The 15331-nt window shown below is 44.1% G+C and overlaps 1 protein-coding gene across 2 annotated transcripts in view; it reads right to left on the reverse strand.

Moving 5' to 3' along the window:
• Nucleotides 1-15331, reverse strand: part of LOC129186794 (low-density lipoprotein receptor-related protein 1-like) — a 167210-nt gene that overhangs the window by 53035 nt on the left and 98844 nt on the right. For both annotated transcript variants that reach the window (XM_054785405.1, XM_054785404.1), the window contains exons 21-27: nucleotides 8888-9070; nucleotides 8535-8732; nucleotides 7278-7523; nucleotides 6819-7016; nucleotides 1544-1748; nucleotides 1306-1470; nucleotides 975-1219 (exon numbers count right to left, since the gene is read on the reverse strand). In XM_054785405.1, coding sequence (XP_054641380.1) covers nucleotides 975-1219; nucleotides 1306-1470; nucleotides 1544-1748; nucleotides 6819-7016; nucleotides 7278-7523; nucleotides 8535-8732; nucleotides 8888-9070 — 1440 coding nt within the window. The remainder of the gene's footprint in view (nucleotides 1-974; nucleotides 1220-1305; nucleotides 1471-1543; nucleotides 1749-6818; nucleotides 7017-7277; nucleotides 7524-8534; nucleotides 8733-8887; nucleotides 9071-15331) is intronic.

Consider the following 15331-nt stretch of genomic DNA (forward strand, 5'->3'; position numbering starts at 1 on the left):
TAAAAACTAAAAACTACCATATTACTCAATGGTACCTCAGTTTCTGCTATTAGTTCGTTCTAAAATGTTCAACGAAAATCGAAACGTGCAAAGACTGAGGCAATTTTTCCCCATATGAAATTATGTAAAACCAACTGATCATTTCCAGACGCCCAAAAATATGAACAAACTACAGACACACTCGGACAGTGCAGACCTCCACCATGCGCCATAGTTCCCCCCATATTGTGATTTACATCAATAATAATAATCTGATGTTTTTTGGATCAGTCTTTTATATTTTGTAGAACCTGTTGGAAACTTGTCCTGTATTTTTTTCTCCAAGAGCTCTGACCATTTGTTTGTGGAGTTATATGCACAAATGTCGAAAATGGTCCTATCTCGCAATGTTAAAGAACCCTTTAAAAAATTCCTGGATCCAGACGGTGATCCGGATCACCCCCAAAATGTTATCAGTTCTTCCATATCCCATTTCTGACAATTCCTGAAAATTACATCCAAATCCACTAAGAACTTTACAAGTTATTTTGAACACCAACAAACAAACAGATAAACGCCAGCTGGCAAAAAAATAACCTCTGTGCTGCGCTAGCACAGGAAAAATACATTTTCTAGAAAATAATTACACAGAATTTCCATACATCCTGCCGAGATTGAATTAAATTGTGTTTCTCACTGTCTTTATTGCTGCAACTTTCTTTGGCCCCATGGTGGGTTATTTACCAGTCACAATAAAGAAATGCACGGATTGTGAAGCAGCAATGCATAGGGTGCTTCATTGATCACCATTCTCCTAAGATTAGCGTCATAACTCTTTATGTTTTTTTTAGAGGGTCTCTGTGTCACCAGGTCAATGGTCAATGATCAATGTGTGTGACAGGAAGAAAAAAACCTCTCAAGCCCGAACATAAGATATCTTTACATCAATTTTTTGGATACATGAATGTAATTTACTGGGTGTTCTTCTGGCTCACCCTGAGGCTGTCTGGACGGATGGTAGACTTGGAGGTCAAAAGGCTGCGTGTTGGTTCTCTGGACGACAGTGACGTTGCTCCCAGTCCACTTGTTGGCCTTGGCCAACGTGTTGGTCCTCCAGTCAGTCCAGTACACCTCCCCACCGTACATGGTGACAGCAAAAGGATGGGACAGATACTCGTGGCCCCTCAGAACCTCAATCAGCCCAGAACCATCGTATTTGGCAGAGTAAATGGCATCCGACCTGTATAGAACACAAAAACAAAACAATCATTGTATTTCTGACAGAAATACAATGGAAAGACGGGAGGGTATTTGCACCAAAAAGACCTGGCATCAATCCAGAGGATGCGTCGCTCTAGATAATCCACCGTGAGTCCATTTGGCCAGCCTCCGTTGCCAGTTTCCTTGTGGATGGTCTTCCTGCCTTCTCCACTCATGGATGCAGCTTCAATTCTTGGCAAGCTGGCATCCCAGTCGGTCCAGAAGAGGATTCTGAGGAGAAATTGCGTTAAACGACATGTCAAGGAAAGCAGCAGTTGAGATTGTGTGGCGTGCTGTTGCTTACCCGTCACGGGGATCCAGGGCAATGGCTCGAGGATGCTCAACCTCTCCGGCCAACAGTGTGGTCCTCATGGTGCCGTCCAGCTTGGCCACCTCAATCTGGTCCAGGTTGCTTTCCACCCAGTAAATGTTTCCTGCTATCCAGTCCACTGCCAGGCCCTCAGGGGTCGCCAGCCCATACTGGATTACCACGTCAAAGTTGGTTAAAGCTACAGAGGCAGACAAGTTCATGAGAAATGGATTTGTTAGTTGTTATTAAGCTATCATTGCTGGCATTTTATTGCCAAACATGTTCTATTCTTTTTTCGCGATTCAGATCAAGGATTTTTGTTTAAAAAAAAATATATATATTTTTATTTTTTACCCCAAACATACAACAAATAAAATAAAAACGTCAAAATATATTTTAAAAATGTAGAAGAATAATATAATTCACCCTGCGTAAGTAGGTCATAATTTATAAATAATACTGGTAAAATGTACAGCATACATGTACCACTGTTAAAAAAGTGCACCAATTTTACATGTTTATGTCTTTATGCTTCACTGATAATGTTTTCTTTCAAGTGTTGAGATTTTGCACCTTGTTTGGCCTTGAACACACCAAGTGTGTGAGGCAGATAGAAGAGAGATGGGGGGGGGAGGCTTCTGGAGCCAAATCTAATCTAATAACCACAGCAGTTGCTGTTATTGCAAATGTTGATCCGAAATTGGTGCAGAACCTCAACGTCAAGCTAGCAGGGTAGAGTTTGCAGTTGCGATTGGAAGATTCCATTCACACACACATGCACGCACGGCATAGAGCAGAGTCTTAGAATGACTGGAATGTGATTGCTTCTTGCAGGTTGTTAATGATGTAATAAAAATGCCTTTTAAGTCATGCGATGGCAGTGACCACCTTGCGCAAAATAAATAATCGGAATGAATGCAAATAAGGCTGGAAATAAGTCATAGAAATTGTCGTCATTGCAGAACCAGTGTGGCCAACCTGGCTACTAAATCTGGTGACATTCCAACTCTCTTGGTGACATATTTTCTCAAAAGTGACCAGCAGAGTTTTTCTGGCACTGTTGGGCAATTTTCTGGTATGTGGGGACTTAAAAGTGAAAGCACATATTGTTCTACAGTTTCTGATCTCACTTGAGCAGCGGTGGGTGCTGCTGAGAGGTCCACCCCGCCCCAAAGCAGTCACAAGCCATTTCCCGGTACACCGAGAGCATAGTGGAGATCTACGCATCCTTGAATCACGCATGCGCAAGGCACAATGCAGCTGGGGTGGCTCTCGCCCTGTTTTACAGAGTGGGATCTAAAACGTAAATGTTTCTTTAAATTACATTTTCATTAAATTACTACTCATTACACTCAAGCCTCATTCGGACTCGGTCACTCACCTGTTGTGTGTCAGAACGTGTAATGGAAGAACGCTGTGTGATAACTTAAACAAGTAGTAGTCCGAACTACAAGATAAAAGGTGGAGGCTGGAGGCGAGTCTGGATGTAATTATTACGCTCTCTAGACATTGAGAGGTAAAGAGATAAAATATTAAAATATATTTTAACATTTTGATGAAGTGATGGCCAATTTTAAATGAACAAACCAACAATCAAGTTCTAAACATAAGTAAGGTGTTTTTACTCCTTTTTTTGCCTCTCCAATGAGGTTATGCTTTTTTCCTACAGCATCTATTATGTCATGTGCAAATTATATGCAAGTTAGCCAATGACATCATCTAGCGACTTCTAGGTCAGCCAATAGCTACTTTTCTTACAGAGAAGTTGGTAACAGTGTGCAGCATGCATAATAGAAGCGATGGGACGAGCAAATAGGTCGTAGCATGAATGCTCAGTGTGAGTGCAGGACAGTCGAGGCCTTGAGACGGAGGGGGTATCGTGCCCAATCCTTAATGTAACTAATAAAATAAATCCATGACCATTTTGCAAATTTTGCATGTGGCATGTTGTGCATGAACATCCATCCATCCATTTTCTATGACACTTATCCTCACTATGGTCATGGGTATGCTGGAGCCTATCCCAGCTGACTTTGGGCGAGAGGCGGGGTACAACCTGGACTGGTCGCCAGCCAATCGCAGGGCACATATAGACAAACAATCATTCACACTCACATTCATACCTATGGACAATTTAGAGTCGCCAATTAACCTAAAATGCATGTTTTTGGATCGTGGGATAAAACGGAAGTACCTGGAGAAAACCCACACACGCACGGAGAGAACATGCAAACGCCACCAGAGATGCCCAAGCGAAGATACAAACCCAGATCTTCCCAGTCTCCTGACTGTGTGGCCAACATACTAACCACTCGGTCACCGTGCGGCTTGAACATAAGAAAGGTAATCAATATAATAATTGATTTAATAACTTGTACTTTATTTGTATTTTTTTTTCATTTAATAAATGTGTTTTAAATATGAATGTTAGTTACTAATATAACTGATTAATATTAATGTTTTTAAATTCCAGAACGAGTATAACCAGACATGCTTGTTTCTGTAAAGCTGAGTTGAAAAGAGTTTCTCCCAAACATGTGATGAGTAGTATTTGATTTTATGCAATGCAACATTAGCTTTCGGAGAAAACTTGCTTGATTGCATTTACATAAATTGAAAAGCCTGAAGCAAAGCAGATCCGTGCTTTGGAGCGCAGTGCAATCCGAAAGCCCTGATCCATAAATGTTGAAAGACGGTATCATGCCCTCGGATAACTTCCTGTTCACAGTTTTTGATGTCTCCACATGGATTTTTTATGATGGGTTGGGATTATATCAATGATGTTTCCATTACATTTTGGCGAGAATCCACCCATTAATTACTGCATAAAAATAACTAGATATCTCAATCAAGTTAGGAGAAAATTAGCTGTGTGTTTACAAGGTTTGTATGGCTGTAAAGTCAATCCAGGTTACAATAATCCTTCATTTATCGCAGTTAATTGGTTCCAGACCCAACCGTGATCAGTGAACTTCCCCCAATTTCCCTGTTGTACGATTCCTTATTTATAAATCAAATATTTTCATATTTAGAGCACAGAAAACCTGTTTACAACTCCTAAATACACTGCTCAAAAAAATTTGAGGAACACTTCGAAAACACATCATATCTAAACTGGGGGAAAAATGATCTTGAATATCTTTCCTGATAATAAGTGGGTGATGTATTAGTAACAAAATGATGCCACATAATTTGATAGAAATGAAAATGATCACCCTATAGAGGGGGGAAATCAAAGACACCCCAAAAATGAAAGTGAAAAAATGATGCAGCAGACTGGTCCATTTTGCCAAAATGTCATTGTAGCAACTCAAAATGATTCTCAATAGTTTGTGTGGCCCCCACGTGCTTGTACGCATGCCTGACAACGTCGGGGCATGCTCCTAATGAGACTACGGATGGTGTGCTGGGGGATCTCCTCCCAGATCTGGACCAGGGCATCACTGCAGTACCTGGATGCATGGAGGAGATTCCAGGAGACAGGTAGTTACTCCAGGAGAGCTGGACAGGGCCGTAGAAGGTCCTTCAACCCTCAGCAGGATTGATATCTGCTCGCTTGTGCAAGGAGGAACAGGATGAGCACTGCCAGAGCCCTACAAAATGACCTCCAGCAGGCCACTGGTGTGAATGTTTCTGACCAAACAATCAGAAACAGGCTCCATGAGGGTGGCCTGAGGGCCCGACATCCTGTAGTGGGCCCTGTGCTCACTGCCCAGCACCGTAGAGCTCGATTGGCATTTGCCATAGACCACCAGAATTGGCAACTACACCACTGGTGCCCTGTGCTCTTCACCGATGAGAGCAAGTTCAACCTGAGCACTTGCGACAGACGTGAAAGGGTCTGGAGATGCCGTGGAGAACGTTATGCTGCCTGCAACATCATTCAGCATGACCGGTTTGGTGGTGGGTCAGTGATGGTCTGGGGAGGCATATCCCTGGAAGGATGCACAGACCTCTACAGGTTAGATAACGGCACCCTGACTGCTATTAGGTATCGGGATGAAATCCTTGGACCCATTGTCAGAACCTACGCTGGTGCAGTGGGACCTGGGTTCCTCCTGGTCCACGACAATGCCCGACCTCATGTGGCTAGTGTATGCAGGTAGTTCCTGGAGGATGAAGGAATTGATACTGGCCCCCACGTTCACCTGACCTAAACCCAATAGAACACCTCAGAGACATTATGTTTAGGTCCATCCGGCGCGGCCAGGTTGCTCCTCAGACTGTCCAGGAGCTCACTGATGCCCTGGTCCAGATCTGGGAGGAAATCCCCCAGGACACCATCCGTAGTCTCATTAGGAGCATGCCCCGACGTTGTCAGGCATGCGTACAAGCACGTGGGGGCCACACAAACTACTGAGAATCATTTTGAGTTGCTACAATGACATTTTAGCTAAATGAACCAGTGTGCTGCATCATTTTTTCACTTTCATTTTTGGGGTGTCTTTGATTTCCCCCCTCTATAGGGTGATCATTTTCATTTCTATCAAATTATGTGGCATCATTTTGTTACTAATACATCACCCACTTATTATCAGGAAAGATATTCAAGATCATTTTTCCCCCAGTTTAGATCTGATGTGTTTTCGAAGTGTTCCTCTAAATTTTTTTAGCAGTATAAGTATTTTTACATTATTAGAGCCCTCTAGACATGGAATAACACACCTATAGTCACCTTTACACTCCTACTACCCCATATAGTGGACATAAGAGAAATTAAAACATATAAGACATAAATAAGACATGTAGCCCATATGTGTTGCTATAAATGTGCTTGGGAGTTGACTGGGGGGGCGGACAGGAAGTGATGTCGGGGGTGCAGAGTTGAGTGAGCTTTGTGTGGGTTACGGCCGCAACAGTAGCCCGTGTTCGGGATTATTCAAACCTGCAATAAAAGTCTGGTGCTTGTGTGTCTCACCAAACATTACGTTACTGACATCTAGTGACCAGTGTAAAATACTACATATCACATGTAACGTGTGACATTTTTGAATGTGTCTTCTGAACGTCTTATGTTTGTATTTTAGTTGATTTTGCCATTTTTATGTTTGAAAATGCTTAATTTAGGCATAAATACATAAACTTTGCTTAAATATACATATTTTTGACTGATAAATGGCCGTATTCAAGCACAAAACAGCATGATTTATTAAGTACTATATTTTTAAAAAACAGGATGGAGTGATACCCCCAAATTTGAAGGGTGAAGTGAGAAGCCAGAGATTACTGTACATCCATTTAGCAACTGTGTCGAACCACGAAATCTCACCCCCATTCTCTGACAGCTTCCCACGGTAGATCTTATCCTCTACCACGTCGGTCCAATAGAGGGCGCTCTGGCTGAGATGGAAGTCCAAGGCGATGGTGTTCCTCAGCCCGGGCACCAGCACGCTGAACTCGCCCTTGTTGAGATCGATGCGTCGGATTTCATGCCGGTTGGAGAAAATGATAAAGGGCTTAAAAGGATCTGCGAAGACGGACGGAAAAGTCACACGTTTTTAAAAGACAAACTGAGCAGTTGGTGAAATGTTCCCTGTATCGTCTTTGAACTGACTACCGAACGTCACAAACGTCACTTTTATTGTACAAGGAAATAGACTGTTACATTTTACCACTGTAAGCACTTTTCAATTTCAATTCCTTCATTCCACAGCCTTTCTCTGTTTCATCCAATCAGGCATTCACTGGTGTCTTTCAACATCCCTGACCCTCATCCGAAGCAGCTTACCTGTGCTCTTGCAGTTCTCCATGTCGGGTTCCAGCTCCCACCCCTCGTAGCAGGAGCATTTCACGCTGAACTTGTCCTGCTCACAGCGCTGACTGCACTTCAGGTGTTTAGCGCAGAAGCTCTGGATCTGACAGGTTTTGTTGTCTGGTCCCAGCTCCATGCCCAGTGGGCAAGAACAAATCACGCCCTCCCCAGGGGCCACAGTGCAATTATGGCTGCAGTCGCCATTGTCCAGCGAGCACAGGTCTAAAAAGGACAAGGACAGGAGACATTAGGGACATGGGAATTTAGCGATACGCACACAACATTTGATTTAATCTACAAGCCACGTTTCCACCAAGTTCTGCTCAGTGAAGAAGCATTTAGAACAGTAAAGCCCGAGCTGCACTTGTTTTTTTTAATGTAATGTGATCATAGGGCATCATCATTGTTTAAAATAAAGTGCACAGTAATCCCTTGCCACTTACGCTTCGAATTTGGCAGCTTCCCTCTATCACGTTTTTAAAAAAAAACACATCATGCTGTTTTGTGGTTAAATATGGCCTATAATAATAAAAAACATTAATGTTTAAGCAAAATGTACCATATTTTTTTGCCAAAATGTATCATTTCCAAGCATAAAAATGGCTAAATGAAGAAAAATTCAAATATAAGGCATTCAGAAGACGCATTCCAAGACATTGCGATGGTATGTAGTATTCTGCACTGGCCACTAGGTGTCAGTAATGTTACATTGATGAGACAATAGCCACTGCAGGAAGTACTGCACAGAACAGGAAGTAAAAAAAGAACAATCACAATGCTAACATGTGTGAGTCAATACTATGTCTTATTTATGTCTTATAGGTCTTGTCTATGAGTATAAAGGTGACTGTAGGAGTGTTATTTCATGTCGAGAGGGCTCTAATAATGTCAGGTTTTCTATGCTCTAACTACAAATATCTTTATAAATAAGGAACCAATTAACAGTGATAAACGAGGGATTACTGTGACCTTGCTTTTTTTTGGGCCCTTTGTGGAAAAAGTGTGGACACCACAGTCATAGATGATAGATATACTCCAATTGTTTATGAAAAATGGATTTTAAAAAATGCCATAACTTCATCAATATTGAGGAAATATTCTGGACAGTGTACCATATTGAACCAAACGGTGCTTTGTGGTTGAATTGGGGCAAAAAATGCACAGGATGGTGTATTCAGATGGTGTCATGTTCCCCGCACTAAAAAACAAATCCTTGCTTCTGTCGCCACTTACCGCAGAGTTTCTCATCGGAGCCATCTGGGCAGTCATCGGTGCCGTCGCAAAGTTTCTCTGCGGGCAGGCAGATGGTGGAGTCGTTGGCACACACGTGGTGAGAGAGTTTGCACACCAGTGCCTCGCAGTTTTCTTCGTCCGAATTGTCCTCACAGTCGCTGTCTCCATCGCACATCCAGGCTTTGCTGATGCACCGTGCTGCAAAGAGAGGACACTTTTATTACCATATTGACTGACAAATATTAGACTATTTTGTTTGACACGTGTGTGGAATAAAAGTTTTATATCATTCAGGGTCGTCTTATATTCTGGTAAATACGGTTATTAATTGGCGGTAATGTTAGACTCCTCACCAGAGTCCCTGCAGCCAAACTTGACTGCCGGGTCACACATGTGCGTGACACCCTCGCAGTTCTTCTCGTCGCTCAGGTCCATGCAGTCTGTGTCGCCGTCGCAGCGCCAACGCAGGGGGATGCAAAGGCCGTCCATCCGACACTGGAACTCGTCCGTGTGACAGCCTCCCGGTGGACGAGTGGCTGCGGGAGGAGGGAAGTAGAGTATGCGTGAGCGCCGCCGTTACCGCTCGTCTCGCACAGTGATCGTCTCCTGGAGATGCTTCAAGCTGTTGGCCAGCTAGCAAGGATGCTTGCAGAAGGTCGCTGTTTAGTCATGAAGAGCAGCCGGTAATGAAACATTTTTGTGTATGTCTCATAAAAATGAGCGTGGCACGTTTATATAATGCTCATATGGAAATTACCCTGGTTTAGGTGTCAGTTAGGGGTGGAACAGGCCGCCACAAATAAATGAATGTAAAACTAATCAATGAATTTATGATTAACGAATTATATAATTAATTGAGCTAAAATATTTTGGTAACAAATTCATCTTTTTTTAATTTAAAAATGTAAATATCCTCAGATTTCAGTCTCTCAAATGTGAATATTTTTTTATTTCCTAAGTTATCCACGAAAGGAGAACTGAAACAACACTGTTCAACCTGTTACTGTCACTTGTTTGCATTGTTGCATTTTCCTAAAAAGAAACAAGGGGTGTCCAAAGTGTGGACAGCCTTGTTTCTTTATTTTTGTATCCTTTAATTTTTCTGAATGCTGAATGCTCTACATATATTTTTTGGGAGAATTACCTGCCAGCAGTTTGCTGTTGTTTTATGTTTCATTTAAAAACTCTTTAAAGCTGTTTGCATAAAAGCTAAGCAGTTTAATGGCATGAACAGTTACTTTAAATCAAGGGTGTCCAAAGTGCAGCCAGGGCTCCAATTGCCGCCGCCGACTCATTTATTATTGGCCCACGGCACGTAGTAGAAATAAAATTAAACACACAAAAAACCTCAGTAAAAAAAGAGCAAAAAGACACAAAGAAAAAGCTGACATATTGATACTAATAAATAAAGCTTTGACTTTAAATATATACAAATAGTTTTTTTTTTTTTTTAGCCTTTTTGTAAAATAACAAATTTTAAAAATATCACAGTGGCCCCCAAATCCTTCCATTTTTCTGTGTGCGGCCGTTGGTACAAAATGTTTGGACATCCCTGCTTTGAACCATGATTTTGGCGTAACGTTACATCCCTTGCGTCAGAAGTGGTGCACATTTTCCACCTGGAACTGATCAGAACCAAACATGTGTTGGATCTCTTGCCTTACATGTAAACAAGAACTTGAGGCGGGAAGCAACCACCCACTCTCAACTGAAACTGTTCTAAACAGCCGCTTGCGTGCAATAAACCCCAGCAACAATGATGTCTGTCAGCTGTTCAATGCCACTGAAAACCCTTCTGTCACGTGCAGTCTCCCGTGCACACCTGAGGCAGACGAGAAAGCGGCGCGCGTTATCAGGGAGGAGTGCATTATCATTCATCGCCGGTTGCTGTGGTGAATTCTGCTATGAAGTGCAGCCGTTGCCGAAGGCTGCAGCTTTTACTCACGTACATTAAAAAGCAGGGGCGCGACTCGGTGCAGGCAGCAGGCAAAGACTTTGTTATTTAGACGTCCCTCCAAGGAGCTCATTTATTTGGGGTCAGACTGTAATTTAGCCATTAGTAACAGTCATTTACATTAGGCTGTTTGCGTGCTTGCATGAAACAAAGAAAAACACAAGTAGTGGCTTAGTGCTTTTAAGTATACTGTATGCTGGCACCAAACCAAAAGAGAAAATCAGCATATCATACCTTTTGCATTTAAAAATATGGGACACTTTTCCGGAACATAAAGGAAATGATGGTAAACATACCGGAAACAGTGCCGGGAAAAAAGGTTGACAATATGTAGTATACTCATCCATCCATCCATTTCCTATGCCTCATTAGGGTTGCGGGGCTATGCTGGAACCTATCCCAGCTGACTTTTGGCGACAGGCGGGGTACACCCTAGACTGGTCGCCAGCCAATGGCAGGGTACATATAGACAAACAACCATTCACACTCACATTCATACGGACAATTTAGAGTCGCCAATTAACCTAACATGCATGTTTTTGGAATGTGGGAGGAAACCGGAGTACTCGGAGAAAACCCACGCACGCAAGGGGAGAACATGTAAACTCCACACAGAAATGCCCTACAGAGATTGGAACCCAGATCTTCCCAATCTCCAGACTGGACTCTCTTGAATCTCTTGAATCTTGAATCTTGACTGTGTGGCCAACATGCTAACATGCCACCGTGCGGCCATATGCAGTATACATTGTTAGACTTTACTGCATAATACCATCCTGACAACGTCCACATGGTCTGCTTTTTTTTTTATAACAGGGATTGCAATACCCTCAGAAATAGTGTTTAAATGCCGGGAGACGCTGCGAATTAGTCAAAATGGCAATGACAGAAATGAATTAAGAACTTTTTCAACCATTTTCAGTAAGTCTCAGAGGTTTCACAATAGGGCATTCTAATCCAATCTAGCCGTGACGCTGAAAAAGTTCTTTCAGTAAGCCCAACTGCAGGGGTGTCCAAAGTACGGACCGAGGGCCATTTGCAGCCCACAGCTGATTTTTCATTGGACTGTGGCATATTTCAATATCATTTATCTAGAAAACTAAAAAAACAAAAACAAAACTGAAAAAAAAACTGCAGTAATTTTACAAAAATAAAATAAAAATATTAACCGACAAAAATCTAATGAGAAGGAATCATCATTTTCCGATAATAACATCTTACAATTATTAAAAATAAATAACGTCATTTTACTAGGATAGCAAGTTAAAATATTAAAGAAAGATGTTTTTTAAGTCGTAATATTATGAGAAACAAACAAAACAACAAATAAAGTTGTCATTTTTGGAAAATTAGGTAGTGGAAAAAGTTATAATGTTATGAGAATAAAGTCAAAATATTATGGGAATAAGGTCATAATTACAGGAAGAATGTTGAAATCCTGTAGTTGGGAAACAAAAAACAATAGCAGAAAAGCTGCAATTGTATAAGAATAAACTTGTAATATTATGAGGAAAAATAATGTAATTTTAGTAATATAGAGTTGAAGTATTAAAGAAAAATTACTTCTTTTTTTTTTAAATAGTCGTAATATTATGAGAAACAAGCTAAACAAAATAAAGTTGTATTTTCTGGAAAATTTGGTTGGGGAAAAGTTATAATATTATGGGAATAACATTATAATATTACACAGAATGAAAGTCATAATAAGAAAAAAAAAGAAAAAAAATTGCAAAGACTATTTAACAAGAAAGTTGAAATATTTGGAAACAAACAACACAAATGCTCCTCCCTGAGCTACCACCTTATCGTGGTGGAGGAGTTTGCGTGTCCCGATGATCCTAGGAGCTAAGTTGTCAGAGGTTTTTATGCCCCTGGTAGGGTCACCCACGACAAACAGGTCCTAGGTGAGGGACCAGACAAAGAGTAGCTCAATAGACCTCTATGATGATAAAAAACATTGGACCACGTTTTCCCTTGCCCGGACGCGGGTCACCAGGCCCCCTCTCTGGAGCCAGGCCTGGAGGAGGGGAACGATGGCGAGCGTCTGGTGGCCGGGCCTACGCCCATGGGGCCCGGCCGGGCACAGCCCGGAGAGACGACATGGGTCCCCCCTCCCATGAGCGGTGAGCTAAAGGGGTCGGGTGCAGAGTGAGCTGGGTGGCAGCCGAAGGCAGGGACCTTGGCGGTCCGATCCTCAGCTGCAGAAACTAGCTCTTGGGACATGGAATGTCACCTCTCTGGTAGGGAAATAGCCTGAGCTGGTGCATGAGGTTGAGAAGTTCCGGCTAGATATAGTCGGACCCACCTCAACGCACAGCAAGGGCTCTGGAACCAGTCCTCTTGAGAGGGGTTGGACTTTGTTCCACTCTAGCATTGCCAGCAGTGAGAGGCGACAGGCAGGGGTGGCAATTCTTGTTGCGTCCTGGCTTGTGGCCTGCATGTTGGAGTTTAACCCGGTGAACGAGAGGGTAGTTTCCCTCCGCCTTCGTGTGGGGGGACAGGTCCTCACTGTTGTTTGTGCTTATGCGACAAACAGCAGTTCAGAATACCCACCCTTTTTGGAGTCTCTAGAGGACTTCCTCTGTAGAGTGAAGAGTGCTCCCTCAGGCGATTCCCTTGTTCTGCTGGGGGACTTCAATGCTCACGTTGGCAGCGACAGTGAGACCTGGAGAGTTGTGATTGGGAGGAACGGCCTCCCTGATCTGAACGCGAGCGGTGCTTTCTTATTGGACTTCTGTGCTCGTCACAGATTGTCGATAACAAACACTATGTTCAAGCATAAGGGTGTCCACATGTGCACTTGGCACCAGGACACCCTAGGCCACACTTCCATGACTTTGTGGTCGTATCATCGGACTTGCGGCCATATGTTTTGAAGAGAGGGGCGGAGCTGTCAATTGATCAACACCTGGTGGTAAGTTGGCTCCGATGGTGGAGGAGGATGCCGGTCAGACCTGGCAGGCCCAAATGTATTGTGAGGGTCTGCTGGGAACCACTGGCAGAGTCCCCTGTCAGAAGGACTTTCAACTCCTACCTCCGGGAGAGCTTCGACCATGTTCCGAGGGAGATGGCGAACATTGAGTCTGAATGGGCCATGTTCCGTGCCTCTATTGTCGAGGCAGCTGATCAGAGCTGTGGCCGTAAGGTGGTCGGTGCCTGTTGTGGCGGTAATCCCAGAAACCGTTGGTGGACACCAGTGGTGAGGGATGCCGTCAAGATGAAGAAGGAGTCCTATCGGGCCTTTTTGGCTCATGGGACTCCGGAAGCAGCTGTCAGGTATCGGCAGGCCAAGCGGTCTGCGGCTCTGGCAGTCGCTGAGGCAAAAACTCGGACATGGGAGGAGTTTGGAGAAGCCATGGAGAACGACTTCCGGACGGCTTTCAAGAGATTCTGGACCACCATTCGGCGTCTCAGGAGGGGGAAGCAGTGCACTGTCAACACCGTGTATGGTGAGGATGGTGTGCTGCTGACCTTGACTCGGGATGTTGTGGATCAGTGGAAAGAATACTTCGAAGACCTCCTCAATCCCACCAACGCGTCTTCCTATGAGGAAGCAGAGCGTGGGGACTCCACTCCTATCTCTGGGGCTAAGGTTGCTGAGGTTTTCAAAAAGCTCTTCGGTGGCAGGGCCCCGGGGGTGGATGAGATCCGCCGGGAGTTCCTTAAGGTCATGGATGCTGTAGACATGTCTTGGTTGACATGACTCTGCAGCATTGCATGGACATCGGGGGCAGTACCTCTGGATTGGCAGACCGGGGTGGTGGTCCCCCTTTTTAAGAAGGGGGACCGGAGGGTGTGTTCCAACTATCGTGGAATCACACTCCTCAGCCTCCCTGGTAAGGTCTATTCAGGGGTTCTGGAGAGGAGGATCCGCCGAAATCTCGGATTCAGGAGGAGCAGTGTGGTTTTCGTCCTGGTCGTGGAAATGTGGACCAGCTCTACACTCTCAACAGGGTCCTTGAGGGTGCATTGAAGTTTGCCCAACCAGTCTACATGTGTTTTGTGGACTTGGAGAAGGTATTTGACCGTGTTCCTCGAGGAATTCTGAGGGAAGTACTCCAGGAGTATCAGACCAGCTAACTCAGGCTGTTCGTTCCCTGTATGTGTCAGAGTTTGGTTCGCATTGCTGGCAATAAGTCGGACCCGTTTCTAGTGAGGGTTGGACTCCGCCAGAGACTGCCCTTTGTCACCAATTCTGTTCATTATTTTTATGGACAGAATTTCTAGGCGCAGCCAGGGCGTTGAGGGGTTCCGGTTTGTTGGCTGCAGGATTGAGTCTCTGCTTTTTGCAGATGATGTGGTCCTGCTGGCTTCATCGAACCGTGAACTTCAACTTTCACTAGATCGTTCGCAGCCGAGTGTGAAGCGGTCGGGATGAGAATCAGCACCTCCAAGTCCGAGTCCATGGTTCTTGCCCGGGTGGAATGCCATCTCCAGGTCGAGGATGAGATCCTGCCCCAAGTGGAGGAGTTTAGGTACCTTGGGGTCTTGTTCACGAGTGAGGGAAGGATGAAACGTGATATCGACAAGCAAATTGGTGTGGCGTCTGCAGTGATGCGGACTCTACATCGGTCTGTTGTGGTGAAGAGAGAGCTAAGCCAAAAGGCAAAGCTCTCAATTTACCGGTCGATCTACGTTCCTACCCTCACCTGTGGTCATGAGCTTTAGGTAGTGACCGAAATGACAAGATCGCGGGTACAAGCGGCCGAAATGAGTTTTCTCCGTAGGGTGGCTGGGCTCTCCCTTAGAGATAAGGTGAGAAGCACTGTCATCCGGGAGAGACTCGGAGTAGAACCGCTACTCCTCCGCATTGAGAGGAGCCAGATGAGGTGGCTTGGGCATC

Source organism: Dunckerocampus dactyliophorus, chromosome 8, assembly GCF_027744805.1.
Source record: "Dunckerocampus dactyliophorus isolate RoL2022-P2 chromosome 8, RoL_Ddac_1.1, whole genome shotgun sequence".
In the NCBI taxonomy this organism is placed as follows: Eukaryota; Metazoa; Chordata; class Actinopteri; order Syngnathiformes; family Syngnathidae; genus Dunckerocampus; species Dunckerocampus dactyliophorus.